This window comes from Stigmatopora argus, chromosome 10, assembly GCF_051989625.1.
Source record: "Stigmatopora argus isolate UIUO_Sarg chromosome 10, RoL_Sarg_1.0, whole genome shotgun sequence".
Lineage (NCBI taxonomy): Eukaryota > Metazoa > Chordata > Actinopteri > Syngnathiformes > Syngnathidae > Stigmatopora > Stigmatopora argus.
The window spans coordinates 3233076-3251065 of record NC_135396.1 but is presented as its reverse complement, the minus strand read 5'-3'; the positions used below and the strand labels follow the sequence as shown (position 1 = coordinate 3251065).

General features: G+C 42.8%; 1 protein-coding gene across 4 annotated transcripts; it reads left to right on the top strand.

Annotated features, from left to right (window-relative positions):
* The first annotated feature begins 4357 nt into the window (after positions 1 to 4357).
* On the top strand, positions 4358 to 14907 carry ccdc9 (coiled-coil domain containing 9). Of its 4 annotated transcripts, none has more exons than XM_077611781.1 (16): positions 4358 to 4476; positions 5589 to 5638; positions 5966 to 6070; positions 6148 to 6309; positions 6370 to 6759; positions 7194 to 7277; positions 7385 to 7549; positions 7634 to 7815; positions 8491 to 8555; positions 8901 to 8945; positions 10577 to 10697; positions 11507 to 11612; positions 11687 to 12122; positions 12281 to 12469; positions 12551 to 13030; positions 14379 to 14907. In XM_077611781.1, exons 2-16 carry the CDS (start codon positions 5636 to 5638, stop codon positions 14381 to 14383), a joined length of 2538 nt encoding a protein of 845 aa, XP_077467907.1. In that variant the 5' UTR covers positions 4358 to 4476; positions 5589 to 5635; the 3' UTR covers positions 14384 to 14907. The 4 variants fall into 4 exon arrangements, with proteins under 4 accessions (XP_077467907.1, XP_077467906.1, XP_077467908.1 ...); XM_077611780.1 differs by having other exon boundaries at positions 12281 to 12487; XM_077611782.1 differs by lacking the exon at positions 8901 to 8945 and having other exon boundaries at positions 10574 to 10697; positions 12281 to 12487.
* Positions 14908 to 17990: the final 3083 nt, after the last annotated feature.

The following is a 17990-nucleotide window of genomic DNA, read 5'->3' as shown; positions in this document are numbered from 1 at the left end:
CCGGGGGGGCTCACGTTTTTATATGAGCTTGCAACATCCGTTATAGCGTTTCAAAATAAAGTGTCATGTGAAGATACTTTCCTTGCCCTGGAAGAAATGTATTTTACCAGCTGTTTTATTTAGCATTTATGTATGGAAATCTGTTTGGGGAAACGAGCTGCCACAAGAAATGCAAATACAATTTCATCCATTTTTTAAACAATTTTCTTAATGGCTACTTTTAAAATTGAGAACTTCATTAATTGCTTTATACCTTTCTAGAGTAAACAGTGTATAGCATAAACAAGAGAAAAAAAGAAATACACAAAATAAAACCATATAACTCATTAAAAAATAAACTAAATACTACCCTGTGGTCGTGCACTAAAAAGATTATAAATAATTTAATTATGCAAACAATGTGCTATATTTTAATAAATAAAGTTGTTCAATTTTGTAGTAAATATTAAAGATGCAAAAAAAATATCTTTATTTACTGACGTCATATATCTTCATCTTAAAGAGTTTTCCACTTCCGATCCAATTTCATTCTAATGTCCCGAAATTCCTTCATATATTTGCATAAAATGCATAAAAATATGAGCACGTGGTCTCTCATTGTAAACAAACATTAAAAGCCTCCCACGTGTGTTGCTTTAACTTTGACAGTGCCCCTTTTTAACTTCCGGTGAGGTCCCTTCTCCTGGGCCACAACAAGTGCTGACATGCTCTGACGCCAGTCGATGTCTCCGCCCCTTTTCTTGCAGGCCTCATCCTCATGCCTTTTTTTTTTTAACACTTTTGGCTTGTATTTACTAACACTTGCATGCGGCTAAGACATGTCCATGCATACAAACTGTCACTGTCACCAAACGGGCCTGCAGGAATTAGCGTTTTTAACAGTTGGTTTCCTCTTTGGCGTGTAAACAAACCTGCACACATGCTGAACTTTGGCCCCCAACCCCCAGACCGGCTTTCCCCTCCACTTCCAAACAATGAGTCAGCCTCAAGTGTCAGGTTTCTCAATGTTGTGCTGCACTTGCCTGCTTGCACATGTAGTCATTAAAGTCTAACGGGGGGTGCTTAACCCTTTATTAGTCATTAAAAACTGTCCCCATAAGTGGTCATCCCATTTTGACCTTCCAATGTTAACATTCTGATCTTCATGATCCAAAGTGTCAATTAATTTTGATTGTTTTTGTCATATATATCTAAAAAAACGTAATATAATGTTAATTCCGTAAATTTAAAGTAATTAAAACAAAAATACGGTCTGGTTATATAACACCTTTAAGTTGTTAAATTCAAATATATATATTTGAATGTATTTATGAAGAATTCAAATAAGGAGATTTTTTTTAACCAATTTTGTAGATGGAAGCTACATGCAAAAAATGAATTAATGGGTAAATAAATATTTAGTTTTTCCGCATTAGTCACAAACAAACTGGAGGTCTAGCATTGTTAATGGCAGCTAATCGGTTTCTCATTTGAAAGGCTAAAATGGGTTTTGCTAACATTGCGCGTGATCAAGCGACGTCATTTATTGCATCGGGAATCCCCGTACTTTTACACCTGCCACATGTGACCAAATGTTTTCACACACCCAACTCACCTGCATAAATTAGAAATAAAACTGAAATTGTATTCGTGTAAATTTGCACTCTAAGTTAAATGTGAAAGTAAATCAATAAGGCTTCATTTACTTGGAGATTTTCACTTTTTATGTCAGTCCAATGAAGAGTATTGCTTTAATATAAAATCGGTGGGGTGATACAGTAGGATCTCGTGATATCTTTACAACAATAAACGTTTTATGTAACATAACTTGAGGTTTTTTTTTTGGCTTCCGTATGACCAAGACCAAACACATGGATTCATTTCTATGCTTCCATCATGTGCTCTTCTTGGTGGCCCACAGCAGTCATGTTGGACTTCATGTGACCCAGTGTGACTTCAACCCAATGAAGCCTCTGCTTTATGACGTATATATTAAATTACATAATTTTTCATATGAATCATTCAATTGTGAATGAAGAAAATGTTGACAAAAAATAGTTTAAAGTATATAAATCATGCAACTTTTCTCAGGGCTGGACATTCGACGACTAAAGAAGTATATAACGTGATTTACGTAGCTGCGGATTGGTCGACGTATCGCGAAAATAATCAGCAAATCATCGACTATCAAAACAAACGTTTGTAGCCGCCGTAAGTGACCAGTTTGTGTCGAACACGTGGGCCACATGGCAGGAAAATAAACACTCGGAGTAGTAGTAGTAGTAGTTGTAGTGTTTACAATGACATCACCACATAGCATTAGCATCACAAATGACTTGTGACACCCCTGCCTTGGCGACCTCTGACCTCGGGCTCATTGTCTACCCCAGCTGTGGGGCAGAGAGGGAGGATGGGGGTGGGTTAATGCAGGGTTAAAGGCTGTCTAATCAGCGAGAAAAGACAACCCCCCTGAATTGAGGGTTCGAAGGGGGCGGAGCTCCAGTCAGGTACACGCCTGGGCAAGTGTCCTCTGGCTGTTTGGAAAAAAAAATCTAACTAAATCACATGAAAACGACTTTAATATGGATACGGGAAATAATATGCGGTAGTATCTGTGAGTTTTGACATATACGGCATTAAAAGGTGGGATCTCTCTAACGACTTATCAGATCAGATTAGCTTGTAGCACGTTTACGTGATGAGTGACACAAAGGAGAGTGTAGGATTGTTTTTGTGCTGTTGACGGCGATAGACGTCTAATCTATTTGAAGAGGGGGCGTTAGCAATAGTACTGAGTTAACATTTTGTTAGCATGTTGCAATGTTTTGGTCAATTTTGCAGGGGTCTCATGGAAATACCCCCAAATGAAGAGCATGTGATTCAGAAATACCCCAAAACCAATAGGAAGTCATCCAGGAATTTCCCAAAACATGAAATGACCTAGAATTGAATCTAAATCGACAGGAAGGGAAGGGAAACAAACTGAAATGTTGCCCTAAATCAAGAGGAAGTGACTCAGAATCAACAACAAGTGATCATAAATGTGACTAAATCAGGAATAGTCTAAAAATTGATCCGTAATGCCCCAAAATGAACGCAAAACTGATCCCAAAATCAACCAGAAGTGGACCTTAAATGTGCCAAAATGACCAGAAAATGACCCAAAATTAATTTGGAAGTGTACCGACCACGATAATTGATATTACAGTTAAATGACCAAAAATAGTCACCTACTCATCAAAGGCCAATTAAGGTTAAAGTGCTTAAAGCTGGCAGAAACGTAAGTGCCGTTGGCTAGCGCATGTGAAAACTGCCCGGAGACAAAAAGAGACTGAAAAGTTTTTCACCCCCCCACTACCCCCGCCCTGGAGACGGCCTTGTGTGTAAACAAAAGTGGCCGCCGTCGGTGTCATCTCTCCGTGATCGCAACCTCAAGGGCTCTGGTGTTGTCTCCCGAGAACTTGTTTGGCTCCCTCAACAATGAGATCATCGCTCGGCACCCTCGCGCGCGTCCGCCTCCTTTGACGAGGAAGGCGATTGACGCGGACGGACGAGCACCGATGACAATCGCAAACATGTCATCAGGTTGAACTTCCACATTTTATGTAATCATATTGGTCACCTTATGTCATACCACTCAAGTCATGTGTCACCTTTGTGTGACCTACTAATTGAAAACAAGTCTAGCAGAGAGTTAGCTTAACATAGATACATCTTAATTGTCAGTTAATTGTTCAACAAAAAAAATATAACCCTTTTTAAATCACTTAATGAACTTGTCGGCTGCCATTGACGGGGCTAGACGTCCAAACCCTGACATGACTAAATATAAGAATTTTTCCTATAAAGGGTTAATACAGCTACAGCAGTCAGGACAAATATGACAAATGTTCAATGTTTTATTGAGTTTAAAAACAACTGTCAGACCAAACTGAAAATTGTTCTCATCTTATCTTTTATCACATCCAGTTTTTTTAACTATAGGATCTGTTTTCTTCAAAAATAAAACAAATATTTAAGCTTGTCTTAAAATATTTACATGCAACAGAAATAGGCATAATTTATATTTATTGAACACTGTGATATGATACAATACACGGATACTGTCATTTATTGTGTGCAAGTAGAAAAATACTGAATATAAATCTAAACAGTTTGCATTCTGTACTTCCTTACAGAAGCTAACTAGCGCTATCTGTTGGAAATGTCCCGTACTACCGTTAAAATGCTTTAAAAGTCACATTTGTTATTATTTAAATAGAAAAGAAACGGAAACAGCCAACACATACGCAATATGACATCACATTCATCGTAGATCACGTGATTATATAAACCGATCTCGAATCAAGATCATACAAAAATAGCGTTACTTCCCCTTTAAATCCGCCTCATGTGGCTCACTTTTTGGCAGGAAGTGAGCTAGACAAGGGACACTCAAGGTGCTGGATGTGGCAGGGAGCGACGAGTACAAACTCCTCGCCAGCACACCGAGACGAGGTAATTATTTCATACAAAAATATAAAAGTACTTCTATAAGGGCTGTAGTTGTATTTTAACGCGCTTGTTTTAATGCATTATACCCGTTTCGGTGCTCTTTCGGTTCGTCTTGTGCGCTTTGTGTCATGGCTCGTTGTGCTTACGTTACGTCCAAGTCAGACATTCGTCGTATAAAGCTAGTAGGAAGCATTCTTCAGTTAATTGGGAGTGTTTCTAAAATATTTCCTTGCTCAAAATGTGTGTGTTTCTAAAATATCTCCTCCTTGCTATAATGTGTTAGCATTGCTTGACACAAATTCGCGCTACTTTAGCTCGTTGGCGGCGCATCTGAAGGATTTGCTTCCACGCATGCGCAAAAGGCGCCAATATATCTGTTTACTTCACCTGGGCTCAGATTAATGTACTAATTCAAACGAAAATAGCTACACGAAGCGCCACGTTGAATAAAATGCAAATATGTCGGCTGCGTTTGCGTTTAACGTCATTCGTGGCAATATGAGTAAATAAAGCTAATGTTGTGATCCTGGACATAAAGGAAAGTCATGTTTGGGGTCCCATTTCATCATTTTAAAATCGACACCAGAGCATGAAATTGCCAAATCATTTATTTTCTAATGAAATGTGGCCTACGAACACTTCAAATTGTGCCAAGGTGCAAGTGTCGTGAATGGTTGTTCATGTCAGTGTGCCCTGTGATTGGCTGGCCACCAATTCAGGGTGTCCCCCACCTACTGCCCACAATTGGCTGGGATAGGCTCCAGCACCCCCGCAACCCTTGTAAGAATAATCGGTACGGAAAATGAATAAATGAATGTGGCCTGGTAAAACATCACATTTTTAAACAGGGTACATCATTCACATTAACTTTTCTGCATTGAGTACATAAAGTATTTCTACAAACCAAATAACAACCACAGCAAAAAATACCACCTTTTGATTTGTAATTATTTTTTTAAATGGTTAGGACAATGAAGGCTATTTGTTGGGAGAAATAAGATGACAAAAGAGGGTCATTATAGTTAAAGCCAAGCGGCTAATCAATTTTACATTGGAAAAGGTTTAAATGGTCATTGAAGGAACTAATGGTTAATGTATTTTTTTTTCCAAAACAGCAACCACATTCAGCCCACAGCTCGTGTATGACAAGACAGAGGCAACCATGGTGAGTTACTCCATTTAAAAAAAACACATTGCATTGCAGAACATAGAACCTGAATTATAATTTTTCTTCTGTCATCGCTCTTTGTCACCCCATTGTAATTTGTCATTTTTTAACTCCTCAGCCACGTGTTCGTCTGTTCTTTATTGGCCTCCATCTTGTTTTGTATTTACGCTTTTATTGTTTTTTTTTTGCCCTGTTCAGTTTCTTTCATTTTTTCCACCCTTATTTCTTCTTGTAGTTCCCTCTTTACACAAGTTTGTCTTTTTATATCGTTTCTTTTTCTGTTATTTTATTTCTTCTAACTTTCTCTTTATTTTTGTGCCTCAGTTGTCAACTACGGAACTCAAGACCAAGGAAGAGAAGGACGCCGAATTGGACCGACGGATCGAAGCACTGAAGAAGAAGAATGAAGCTCTGGTCAAGCGATATCAAGTACGTGGCCAACCCTCACAAAGACAAAATGGATGCCTCGAGATGTTTGATGGGCGTGCGATTTGGTTTGCCAACAGGAAATTGAAGAGGACAAGAAGCGGGCAGAACAGGAAGGAATTGCCATCACCACTCCACGGAAACCCCGCGCCCACGAGCCGGCGGAGCCCGGAGACCGCAGGAGGGCGGAAAAAGAAAACTTCAGCATTACCGTCGACGTCTCCAAGTCCCCTGCGGGGGGAGTAAGTACCAATTTTGTTTATAAAATGACAAACATCACAAAGAATGGCCGCTTCCTGCAGGACAAGCGCATAGTAGACGACTGGAAGCCCAGCGCCCCTCGCGGACGGAGGACGTCGGAAGAGGGCGACGTCCCCCGAGGACCCGCTGACAATCGCAGCCCCCCCAGGAGGACCGGCTCGGGGCGGATGGCGTGGGGGGCGACCCCCAGAGGAGGAGGAGGCGGCGGCGGGGTCCGTCAGGAAAGGAGAACGCGGGAACCGCGTACGCCCAGGGATGGCGAGCCAGGTGAAGCGGGGGGACGACGAGGAGGCAGGAGGGGAAGAGGAGAGGGAGGAGGAGGAGGAGGTGGTGGTAGTGGACCTGGAAGAGGAAGAGGAGGAGGAGGAAGAGGAGGCGGAGGAGATGCAGATGCAGAAGGGACGCCAGGCGGTGGTGACAGGAAATCCAAAGTAAATATGCTTGTATTTTTGATAAATTGGGGTGCTAGGACTATTTGACTTATCGAGAACACATGGGTTATCAAAAGGATTGAAACAATCGATCATTATCGACTATTTTTGATTTATACAATTCATTGTTATGAGACCTTGACCTAAATATATGGAATTTTTAGATTTTTGTTTTTTTAGTTTCAAAAGAAAAAGCAATCCATTTTCTTCATTTGGATATTTTTTCCCTCATTTTATTTTGAAAACAAAAACGGTCTATTGTCTTTTTTTAAATTATTTGAGCGGATTCATTTTAATATGACCTAATATACGTCTGATTTGTAAATATAAAATCACACTGTCAAAAAACAGCCAACTTCATAGGGCATCATTTCTGTCACCAATGTACATTTATAGTCCAAATATAAATCTTACCTGTTTTTATTCCCCCACAGGAATGGGAGGAGAAGAGGCGGCAAAACATTGAAAAAATGAACGAGGAAATGGAGAAAATAGCCGAGTACGAGAGAGGACAGCGGGTATAACACTCATTTGGAATTTGTGCTCTGCAACGTGCATGTAATGACCACGTGTGCCACCAGGGGCCACCCTTTCTTCTTCCCGAACTGAAATGATGTCTCCTCAGGCTGATGGTGATAAGCCCCTCCGCAACTTTTTGGACGACCCGCGTCGCTCCGGCCCGGTTGTGGACGCGGACCGCAAGGAGGGCAGCAGGAGACACGTCCGCAACTGGGGCGGTCTAGACTTTGACAATGTCAAGACCGGCGGCGAGCTAGAGAAAGAGTGGACTGTGAGTTAAAAAAAAAACAAAAACAAAAAACAGATTCCCGCTGTGTTCCATGGCACGACGTGGTATGATTTTCTTCCTTTTTAGAGCCGGCGACCCGGCCCCAAAGGCTCGACGGACATGACCATGTCCATGACGGGCCGCGAGCGAGCCGAGTACCTGCGCTGGAAGAAGGAACGCCAGGAAATCGACGAGGAGCGACTGGCGCGTCACCGCAATGCCACGGGACAGTGGAGGAGGGAGTGGGACATGCAGAAAACTGACAACATGTAAGAAAATGTGCTACTGGAAGATGTGGCTTCCACATATATGGTCATTTTGGGTCAGGAATGCCAGTAATAATAATAATGTTCCTGTGTGGGCTTCCTGACCCAAAATATGATGGACACCAGCTCTTGATGGGGTATTTTTTTTTAGTTAAATTAATTAATTAAGCCAATTTTTATTATAAAGTAAACCCACAGAGAGCGAAGTCCGCCAGTGGCCCATTGTCTCATCTCATTTTCTGAACCGCTTTATCCTCACAAGGGTGATGGGGGGGTGCTGGAGCCTATCCCAGCTGACATCACGCTAAAGGCGGGGGACACCCTGAATTGGTGGCCAGCCAATCACAGGGCACGAGGAGACAGACAACTACTGTATTTTGCTGTTTAATATACCCCCCCCCCCCCACCCCCCCACTTAATATACCCGGGTATATTAAACGGCAGGGGTATATTAAATGGCGCACAAACGGGAAGGTACGATCCACTACGCACTCTTTATGCCGCTCATCCGCCGTAGCCCATTGTGTTTTGAGAAAATAACGAAAAGCCTGGCTGCCCGCTAGGTTTATAAAGCCCAGGAGGAAAGCCTGACTAACCTCACTTGAAATTCAAAGTTCAGCTAGCGTTTGTTTATTTGGCTTTTTCCTGACAGCAAATGTCTTGTTTGGCCGCCGACAGGTTCAAGGAGGAAGCAAACGTGGCTGTCGATGGCGGCGCGCTAGAGCAGAGTGGAAGCAGGAGAGGTATGACGCCGTCCGTCGTCGTAACTCAGCCGGTACGCTAGCGGCCTGACATTCCTCGAAGGGAAGCGCTTTCCTCGCGGCTTCGCAATTTCTTTACATCGACATCCCAACACTTTTGTCAATGTCACGTGCACGTGTCTCCTCACGTGAGTCGCGGTCGTTAAGCTCATTAGCTAAGTGGACAGCTGCGTTCCCCCCCCCCCAAAGTGCCGTCGAGCTCTTCCCGGGGACCTTTGAAGTGTTTCTCGTTCGTAGTGAGAGATGAGCGATGACCCACAATGCATCCACAAAGTCGTTTCCTCGCACCAATGACGGGCTCGTGTCTTTTTGTGTTTTCTTCTGCAGCCCGAGGGCGTAGCTTTGGCAGCGAGCCCCGGGGCAGAGCTTCAGGTTAGACCGCAATGTGGTCTGCTGACGTTTGCACCGTGTGTGTGTGTGTGTGTGTGTGTGTGCCCATTTCATGCATGCACCACCAGGAAAAAAAATGTTTTTTTCCATTTTTGCCTGATTTTCCCACCCCAAATTTGTTGGACGTTTGGCCGTGAATTATTCTTTTAGTGCAGGGCTAGGGAGCCAACGGCTCAGGAGCCACACGTGGCTCTCCGCTAACCCGTGAGCTAAAATATGGAAACATCTGAGGGAGGGAGTCGAGTCCAGAACGGACTTCAATCACTTTCAATGACAGCCGTTGAGTCAAATGCTTCCTTTAGTGCACATGTGTCAAAGTGGTGGCCCGGGGGCCAAATCTGGCCCGCCACATCATTTGGTGCGGCCCGAGTAAGTAAATCATGAGTGCCGACTTTCTGTTTTAGGATCAAATTCAAATGCAGTATAGATGTATATTACATTTCCTGATTTTCCCCCCTTTTAAATCAATAATTGTAATTTTTTAATCATTTTTTTCTGTGTTTTTAGTTCAAAAATCATTTTGTAAAATTTAAATATATATAAAAAAGCTACAATAAACATTGTTTTAGATCTATAAAAAACTGAATATTCAGGGATTTTTAATCCATTTATAAACAAATCTAAATATTATATCTAAAATGGTCCGGCCCACGTGAAATCAAGTTGATGTTAAAGCGGCCCGCAAACCAACCCGAGTCTGACACCCCTGCTTTAAGCGATGTTACATAATCGCTTTCTATTAGAATTGTGTGAATGAACTTGGTACGTTTTGTTTTGCTTATTATGTTTGCAGAAGACTCACTCTAAACACAGTCAGGCATTCACACTCTCTTAAATATGCATGGTCTTGTTATCAAGATGTAGGTGAATAGTTTTTGGCTGCAACGGTGAATAATGTGGAGGTCCAAAGCCAAATAATTATTTTTAGCGCCGCCCGACTGCTTCTTTTTGTGCCAGACTCCTTAAGTCGGGGACGTGGCGTCTTTATGACATCACTGGCTGCGACTTAATAGGCGGAACGACTGCAGGCTCGTTGCGACTTTTCCTCCCCTCGCTGATCCCGCTTCCCCGCCTTCTCCAGGCAACCTTTTCATCACCTTCCGCCTGGCTCTTCAACCTCTTATCTGCTGTCGCCTTCCTCATCCAGGATAAGCTTTCAGCCTGTGTCACCCTCATCTCTCCTGCGCGTCATCACCTCCTTTTTACACTCCGCCCCCCCCCCCAAAGTTCGTTTTGTTTGTATATCTGCTAAAGGAGCAATTTTAAAATAAAAAATAGTGATGGCCAGAAAAGGTACTGCAACCATGATCAAAATATTGACTCGCACGACAGAAAAGTTGTATGCATGCAAACTTGCAGGATTGGTTTGTAATATTACACTGAAGTGATTACATTTGGGAGTAAGGAGGTTAAAGGTCTCTGAGATTAGAAATAGGGTTGGAACTGAAAAGCGGTATTGTTCTGATATCAATTACAGAACGTGGCACTATATGTGGTCTATATAGTGCGGTAGCCCCTCTATTGCGCAAACGAATACGCGCGCATGCTACTTATCTTATCGACTGTTCTCTTATTTTGAATCTGACATTTTTCATCCATGTGTTTCCAAGCAGACGATGGCAAGCGGCCCCCCAAAGGGTCCACATTCGGTGACTTCCTCTCCCAGGGCAGGTCCCAGGGGCCCCGAGGGGAGCGCAACCGAGGGAAGGGCCGAGGAGGGAAACCCAGCTACAGGTAAGACGACAACGCAAGACAATGCAGCTGATACAATCATTTATTTCGAGATAGAGAATAGATAAACAGATTAACTGGTTAATTACATTTATTTTGACGTCTATGAATGAAATTCGTGAGATTTTTTTTTTTAATCTGGCATAAAACGTGAAAAAACTCGCATATGCCTGCCATTGCTCGCTCAGGGCGCCGCCATCTTACCTCGGGATGATAAACTAGACGGATACACACACTTCCTGGTTGTACTGCTCACATGACTGACTTTTTGAATTTGTCTATTTTCTTAAGATTTTCCCTTCAAAGTAACACATTTGTACTCCCTATTTAAACCATGAATATGGAGGTGAAAATTGTGAATCAGGGGGCGTCTTATACAATGGAATGGCAACTTGTAAACTCTAATGTCTTAATGGTTTTAAAGTTACAGTAATCCCTCGATTATCGCGAATTCACTACTTTGCCACTATTAATTATTTTTAAAAATATGTATTCATTTTTTAAAAGTTCATAATGTGAAAATCTACGCCGGAACTCATAAGCGGAAGCCCTTTTTGCTACTAGGACCCTTCGTGGCGAAATCCGCTTAATGTTTTTTACCCAAGTTAGCTCCAGTTCAACATCCTGCCTGAAAGTAATTCTATTTTATTTTTATTTTTTTGTCTTTGTGTGGACAGAGTGAATATAACAAGATAAATTGTGAAATTCAACAATTTTAAGGCCATTTTAAGGGTAGGGCTTATATGCGGAGGTGGCTAATATGCGAGAAAATACGGTCATGGATAATCAAACCAATCAATGAATTTTTGCAGTATGCACGACAACCGCTGGGAAGGCGAGAAAGAAGACGAGGAGAAGGAGAAGAAAGACCAATCCAAACCAGAAAAGGATGCGTCCGTTCCGGAACCAGAGCGAAAGGTGACCGACCAATAGGAAGCGAGGAAAGTCACAGTCACATTTGAACTTCCCGTCCCTCTCGCTGTGTCTCGCAGGCGGAGGAAATGGAAGACAAAGAAGAGCCCGCGGAAGAGGAAGAGCAAGACGACGACCAGTGGGAAGACGCCAGCGAGGGTGACGAGGAACTGTCCGGCGAAGATTGCAAGAAGGACGACGGCAGAGAGGAAGTCCGCGAAGACGGCCGCTCCCCCATCCGAAGCCCCCGGGAAAAGCGGACCCCGAGACCCAGGCTCCGCATCCCCTCGCCCCGGGTCGTCGCGCAGAATCCCCCACCGGCGGGGAAGCCCATCAGTCCCTTCCAGCTTCCGGAAGGACACCGGCCCGTGTCGGACTGGGGGGAGGAAATGGAGATGATTTCGCCCAGGAGCAGCGTGGGAGGGGATAGCCCCCCGAAACCCCCGAGTGCTGTGAGCAGCCCCCCTCAGAGGAATGAGCAGGAAGAGACCGGCCAACCCGACAAGCCAGACGCAGGTAGGTGCTTCTTTTGCTCGGTTTTCCAATGACCGTATATCTCGGACTATAAGTCGCACATGAGTATTACGCAACCATTAACACAAAAGGATGTCTAATCCTCTATATTGTGAGCTTTGCACGTTTGAATTTCAAAGGAGATTAATTTTTTTTTTCAGTCCACTCAGTCACGCCGCCGGTTTCGCCACCGCCGGGAGAGACGGAAGTCGTGGCGTCAGAAGCAGACTCGCTCCCGACGGACACGTCAATGGCGACAGAAGCGGACTCGCTCCCGACGAACATGTCAATGGAGACAGAGTCCGAACGGGCTCCGTCCGACTCGCCGGACGTCAGCGAACGCGAGCAGGGTGCGGCCGACGTGCGAGGTTGTAAACAATGTTAAAGTGACGGGGCGCGTGTATCAGACCAGTCATTTTAATGTCTTGTAGGCGAAGCTGAAAGTCCTTCGCCGGCCACGCCCACTGTCCTGGTGAGCGAACCCGCCGACGAAGGAAGCCCAATCGAGGCAGAACGGGAGACGGCCGACAATGACCAGAACAACTATGACGCCAGCGACGCAAAAAGCGATGATGGAAAAAGCGATGATGGAAAAAGCGATGATGGAAAAAGCGATGATGGAAAAAGCGATGATGGAAAAAGCGATGATGGAAAAAGCGATGATGCAAAAAGCGATGATGCAAAAAGCGATGATGCAAAAAGCGATGATCCCAGCGACGCAAAAAGCGATGATCCCAGCGACGCAAAAAACGATGACCTCAGCGACACCAAAAGCGATGACGCAAAAAGCCATGACGCCAGCGACGCAAAAAACGATGACCTCCGCGATGACGTAAAAAGCGATGACGCCAGCGACGCAAAAACCGATGACGCCACTACACCGGAGATGTCGTCCGAACAGCCCATCTCAGGTCTTTTATTACTAATTCAATCAATTATGCAATTATACCTTACAAACACTGTACGACTCGTACGGTGTTTGTAAGGTTTTTTGTGGGTTTGTAAGGGGAATCATAATCATTTATAAGGGCAGTTATCGGCAGAGGTTGACAGGTATGATTACTACACATCATAAAATACACTTTTATTTTTCTATGTCATAAAACTATATTATATAACTAAATATTACAAAAAAAATATGGCTTGGATGTGCAATCCACTTAGACGGGAGTGTTGATGGCGATTATTCGAGACTGAAAAATAAGGATTTAGCCACAACTTTCGCCGCTCACTGCCAGGAATCAAGAGTGGCGAAACCAAAGTCCCTAGACTCACATCGTGCGAGTTTCAGACCAACCATTAGCAAAGTCACCAAACCTCAATGCGGCGTAGACTCCTTACTTTTGTTGTTCTAAGCCGACTCGGGGGAGGCAACAGGAAATCGGAGAAATGGCGAGATGAGAGGCACAATTAGGTTTTTGACAGGAAATCAGCAAAGTGCCGAAGCCTGATTGAATTAAGTCTCGAGATGGATTGCAAACCAATGCCTAAGTGGGGAATCCATTTTGGAGAATTACTCCAGAGCAGACGTTCATATGTATAAACATTGCCTACAGTGTGATACAATACAGCACTATGTCAAAAGCTCGACTAGTGCAATTTAACCAATTCTTTTCTCCCTACTATGATACATTTTAGACTTACAAAAAAAATCATTTGCTTAAACATCTTGTACAAGATAATACATTTTTCCAATGATAAAGAAACTCAGAAAAATCAGGTGACAGGTTAATAACATGCTGGTGGCTCTGATGTGAATGTGCTATATTAAGTTAATTAATTGGTTGCTGTTGACAGTTCTAGACAAACCGGATCTGAAAAAGAACTGTTTTTAAATTGACCACAGTAACTTACCCATTGAAAAATGGAATGGCAACTTTTCTAATGTCTTCATGGTTTTAAAGTTACAGTAATCCCTCGATTATCGCGAATTCACTACTTTGCCACTATTAATTATTATTTTTTTTTTAATTCATTTTTTAAAAGTTCATAAAATTCTGAAAATCTACGCCGAAACTCTTAAGCGGTAGCCCTTTTTGCTACTAGGACCCTACTCAGTGATTTTTCTGTCTGGTCTGCATTACCCGTGATATTCGAGGGATTACTGTATTTCAGAAATCAACTTACTGGCTGCCAATGATGGCAGTTGAACTAAATTTGCTTAAAAAATGAGTTGTTTTTACCCAAGTTAACTCCAGTTTTACATCCTGCCTGAAAGTAATTCAATTTTATTTTTATTTTTTGTCTTTGTGTTGACAGAGTGAATATAACAACGCTGGAGAGCGCCCCCTCCCCCCAAAATGGGTCGCGAGAAGCCTTGCTGCAATGATTTTCACACTGTCTGACTTCAGAGAAGGTTGTCTGGTTAATATTGTTTATGTTTTTCCTTCATTATCCCCCACCTCCCCTCCATCTCTGGCGGGGTGCAAAACCAATCATTAAAAGCAGCTGCTGGAATCAGCCGAAGCCACGCCCACTCTCCACCAACCCATCTCAAGGCTGCAGTGAGTTTTTACCCTTTAGTCGGCCTAAGTTCATTTAAGACACCGTTTTTATACTCCTTTTCATCACTGTGGAGGAAATATTACAATTGTTTGACTTATGACTGTTGTATAGTCATGCGTCCATTATAAATGTAAGAGAAAGGCTGCATTTTTACCGTCCTTTAATTTGTCGTTTTGACGGTTTATTGCAATTCATGTCATTGAATAAGTTGCTACTCGGAGTAGATCATTTAAATGGGCAGGAAAATTATTTACAATAAAGTTAATTGAACTTTGGGATGCAAGATTTATTGTTCAGTAGTGCTTTGTATTGGCTCCTATCTGGCAATGGAATCAATTTGATCGCGATTAATCCCGATAAAACACTTTAAGATGATGATACCTCGTACAGGAATCGTGCAATGTAATATCACGATATATCGTCCACCAGTTTTATTAATTTTTTGTCATTTAGCATTCCATCATGACGAGAAGGCGCTTTGTTTCCTTGTCATCAATTAAAAAGCAAGACCTGATCGGCATATTAAATCCATATTTGAAAGCGCCACGTCACTAACCGTTAATCCATCGCGCTGACAATTTTAAAGCCGCTGCCGGTGTCCCGTTTCGACCTTGCAGGAAAGTGAATCATCAGTGCAAGGGTGTTGATTTATTTATTAATTTTTACCAAAGGCACAATGTTGTTTTTGTCACTGCTTTGCAGGTTTCACGAGGAAAAGACAAAATATGACCCTTTTTTGTCTGCTTATGTCAGGGGTGTCAAATTCGGGTTGGTTCGCGGGCCGCATTAACGTCAACTCTATTTCATGTGGACCGGACCATTTTACATCTAATATCTAGATTTTTTTTATTTTTTGAAATTGGATTAAAAGAACTGGATCGAAAGCCATAAAGAGTCAGTTTTTATAGATCTAAAACAATGATTATTTGAGCTTTTTTTCTTCTTAGTATTGGAAAATGTCTTTTAATCATGTTTTTTTTAATTTCAAATGGAAACAAAATATTTTTTTAAAGTGGAAAATGGAAAATATTTGTGTATTTATTTTTAGATTTTACAAAACAAAAGAAAAATGGATTGAAAAATTGCAATGATTGATTTTAAAAAGGAGAAAATTAGGAAATATATTGTACATCATCTATAATCATTTGAATTTGATCCTAAAACAGAAAGTCGGCACTCATGATTTACTTTCTTGGGCTGCACAAAATGATGCGGTGGGCCAGATTTGGCCCCCGGGCCGCCACTTTGACACCTGTGGTTTATGTGAACACATTATTACCCAAGTAATGTTGACCACAGGAGTGAATCATTAAACTGCGGTTAAGTGATAATATGTGAAGAAAATGTCTAAAATACCACAAATCGAAGAAAATCAAAACCACCCACAGCACGAAAATGAAAGCATAGTACTGAAAAAGACAGATTTGAAATGAAACTGATTATGTGTCAAAAGACTCATTCAAGGTATTAAAACTCCACTTAGGACTACAGCAGAACCCAAAATACACGCTCGTGAGAAGGATTCATTTAACAAAATCCCAATTATGAATGACGCCTTCCATTTCCCGGACTTCCTTTTACTTTGAAACACTGCTTTTAATGTTGAAACCCAAACCGGAAACCATTGCTCCGCCCAAGAGCTAACTTAACAGCGTCCCGTCCCGCGCTAGGAGGACCTACTTGAGTGGACTTGTTCGCCCGCTAACACGCAGAGGACGAGCGACAAAAAAAGCACACACGCGCAGAAAACCCCCTTCACGTCGCCCCAAGCCAATCAACGCCCGTCTTCGCAAGACCCTAGGAATTGGGCTCCCCGACCCGTCCCTCCTCAAATGAGCTCCTTGCCGGTGGAAGAAGCGACTCCGCTCGCGAGATGAAATCAACCGACGGCGGGGCCAGCATCACCGTGGACAAGCTGAACGCCTCGGGCGCCGTCGGCGACCCCAAGCGGAGGCCCAGCTACCCGGGGGAACCTCGCGCCAAGCAAGCCAGCATGTCCGCCAAGGTGTGGGTCAAAGTGGCCATGGCCATCGCTTATTTCCTCTGCGTGTCCGTGGCCGCTTTCATCCTGGTCATTTACTACGTCTTTTTCTGGACGCCCGGCCCGCACAACAACAACAGCACCGCCAGCCTGGCCGGGTCGCACAACCGCACTGACTGCGGGTCCAAATTGGGATGACCGCATGCCGGAAGATGGAGGAAGACGGGGAGGATGGACCGTGTTTGTGAGGAGATGGGAAGCTGACGGATGGATGGATGCATGCGCCTAAAAGACCCCCAAGTGCCCTCTACACCTTTTTTTCTTCTTCTCGCTGTCCTTGAAGGACGTCCGGGATTCAATATCGACAACCTCATAACTACTTTATTTTCCTTTAAGGACCACCCAGAACGGTTTCCATTGGAGTTGTGTTCAAAATTCACCCATCCTGACTCGTCCACTATGTGATCTCGCTTGAATGCTTGTTAAAGACTTTATTTACCTTGAAGGACTTAACTCATTGGCTGCCATTGATGGCGCTAAATGTCCAACCTGGCGACTGTTAGGCCACCTAGTCAAAATGTATTGGTTGTCTATCATCGTCAATACCTGACAAATCGACAACTAATCTGTCAAATGAATCGATTACAGTCCAAAAAGATGAAACATTTGAGTGAATGTTGGCCCTCGACGCTAAATATGCTTGATTCAAGTCAAAATGACATTTCATTGCCATATTTTGGGAGGTACATTTGTGATCAGAAATGATCAATACTGGTAGAGGATGTACAAAAGACCCTAAAAGTGCCCTGAACTTTTTACTGTCCTCTTCAACTGCAAATATATGACCTTATATTACGACATGTACTTCACAGACTTTGCTGTAATATATTCTTATTCAGCACCTGCAATATTTAGACCCTGCCCTTAAAGCATGTTAAACATTTTATAGACCTTCAAGGCCCTTCTTATCACCCCTTACCACTACCTCTGCACTAGTGTAACATTAAGAATGAATTAAGTAGATGTTCCCTAATGTTCTAAGCTTCCTGGGTCCAAACTCCATTAAAAAAAGGTCTAATTTTGACATCAATTTGTCACATGAACGTTTTCAAATTGAACTCCTGTCTGGGAAAATCTAAGACTTTATTTATTGTGATTAAATCACATCGCATGAATCAGATGCCTGTTAAAAAAAAATGGACCCGGGACCCCCAGTTTGGACAACATGCCCCCCTTTTCTCAAGGAAGATCTTTAGCTTTTTCTCTTGTGAGCCAACGTCTCACTTTGTGCACTGACTTTGAGACTTGTTGGTGGTACTATTCAGGTAATATCGCTAATGTAGCAGAATATGTAGCCTCAGTATAACATGTAGTACATTAGTATG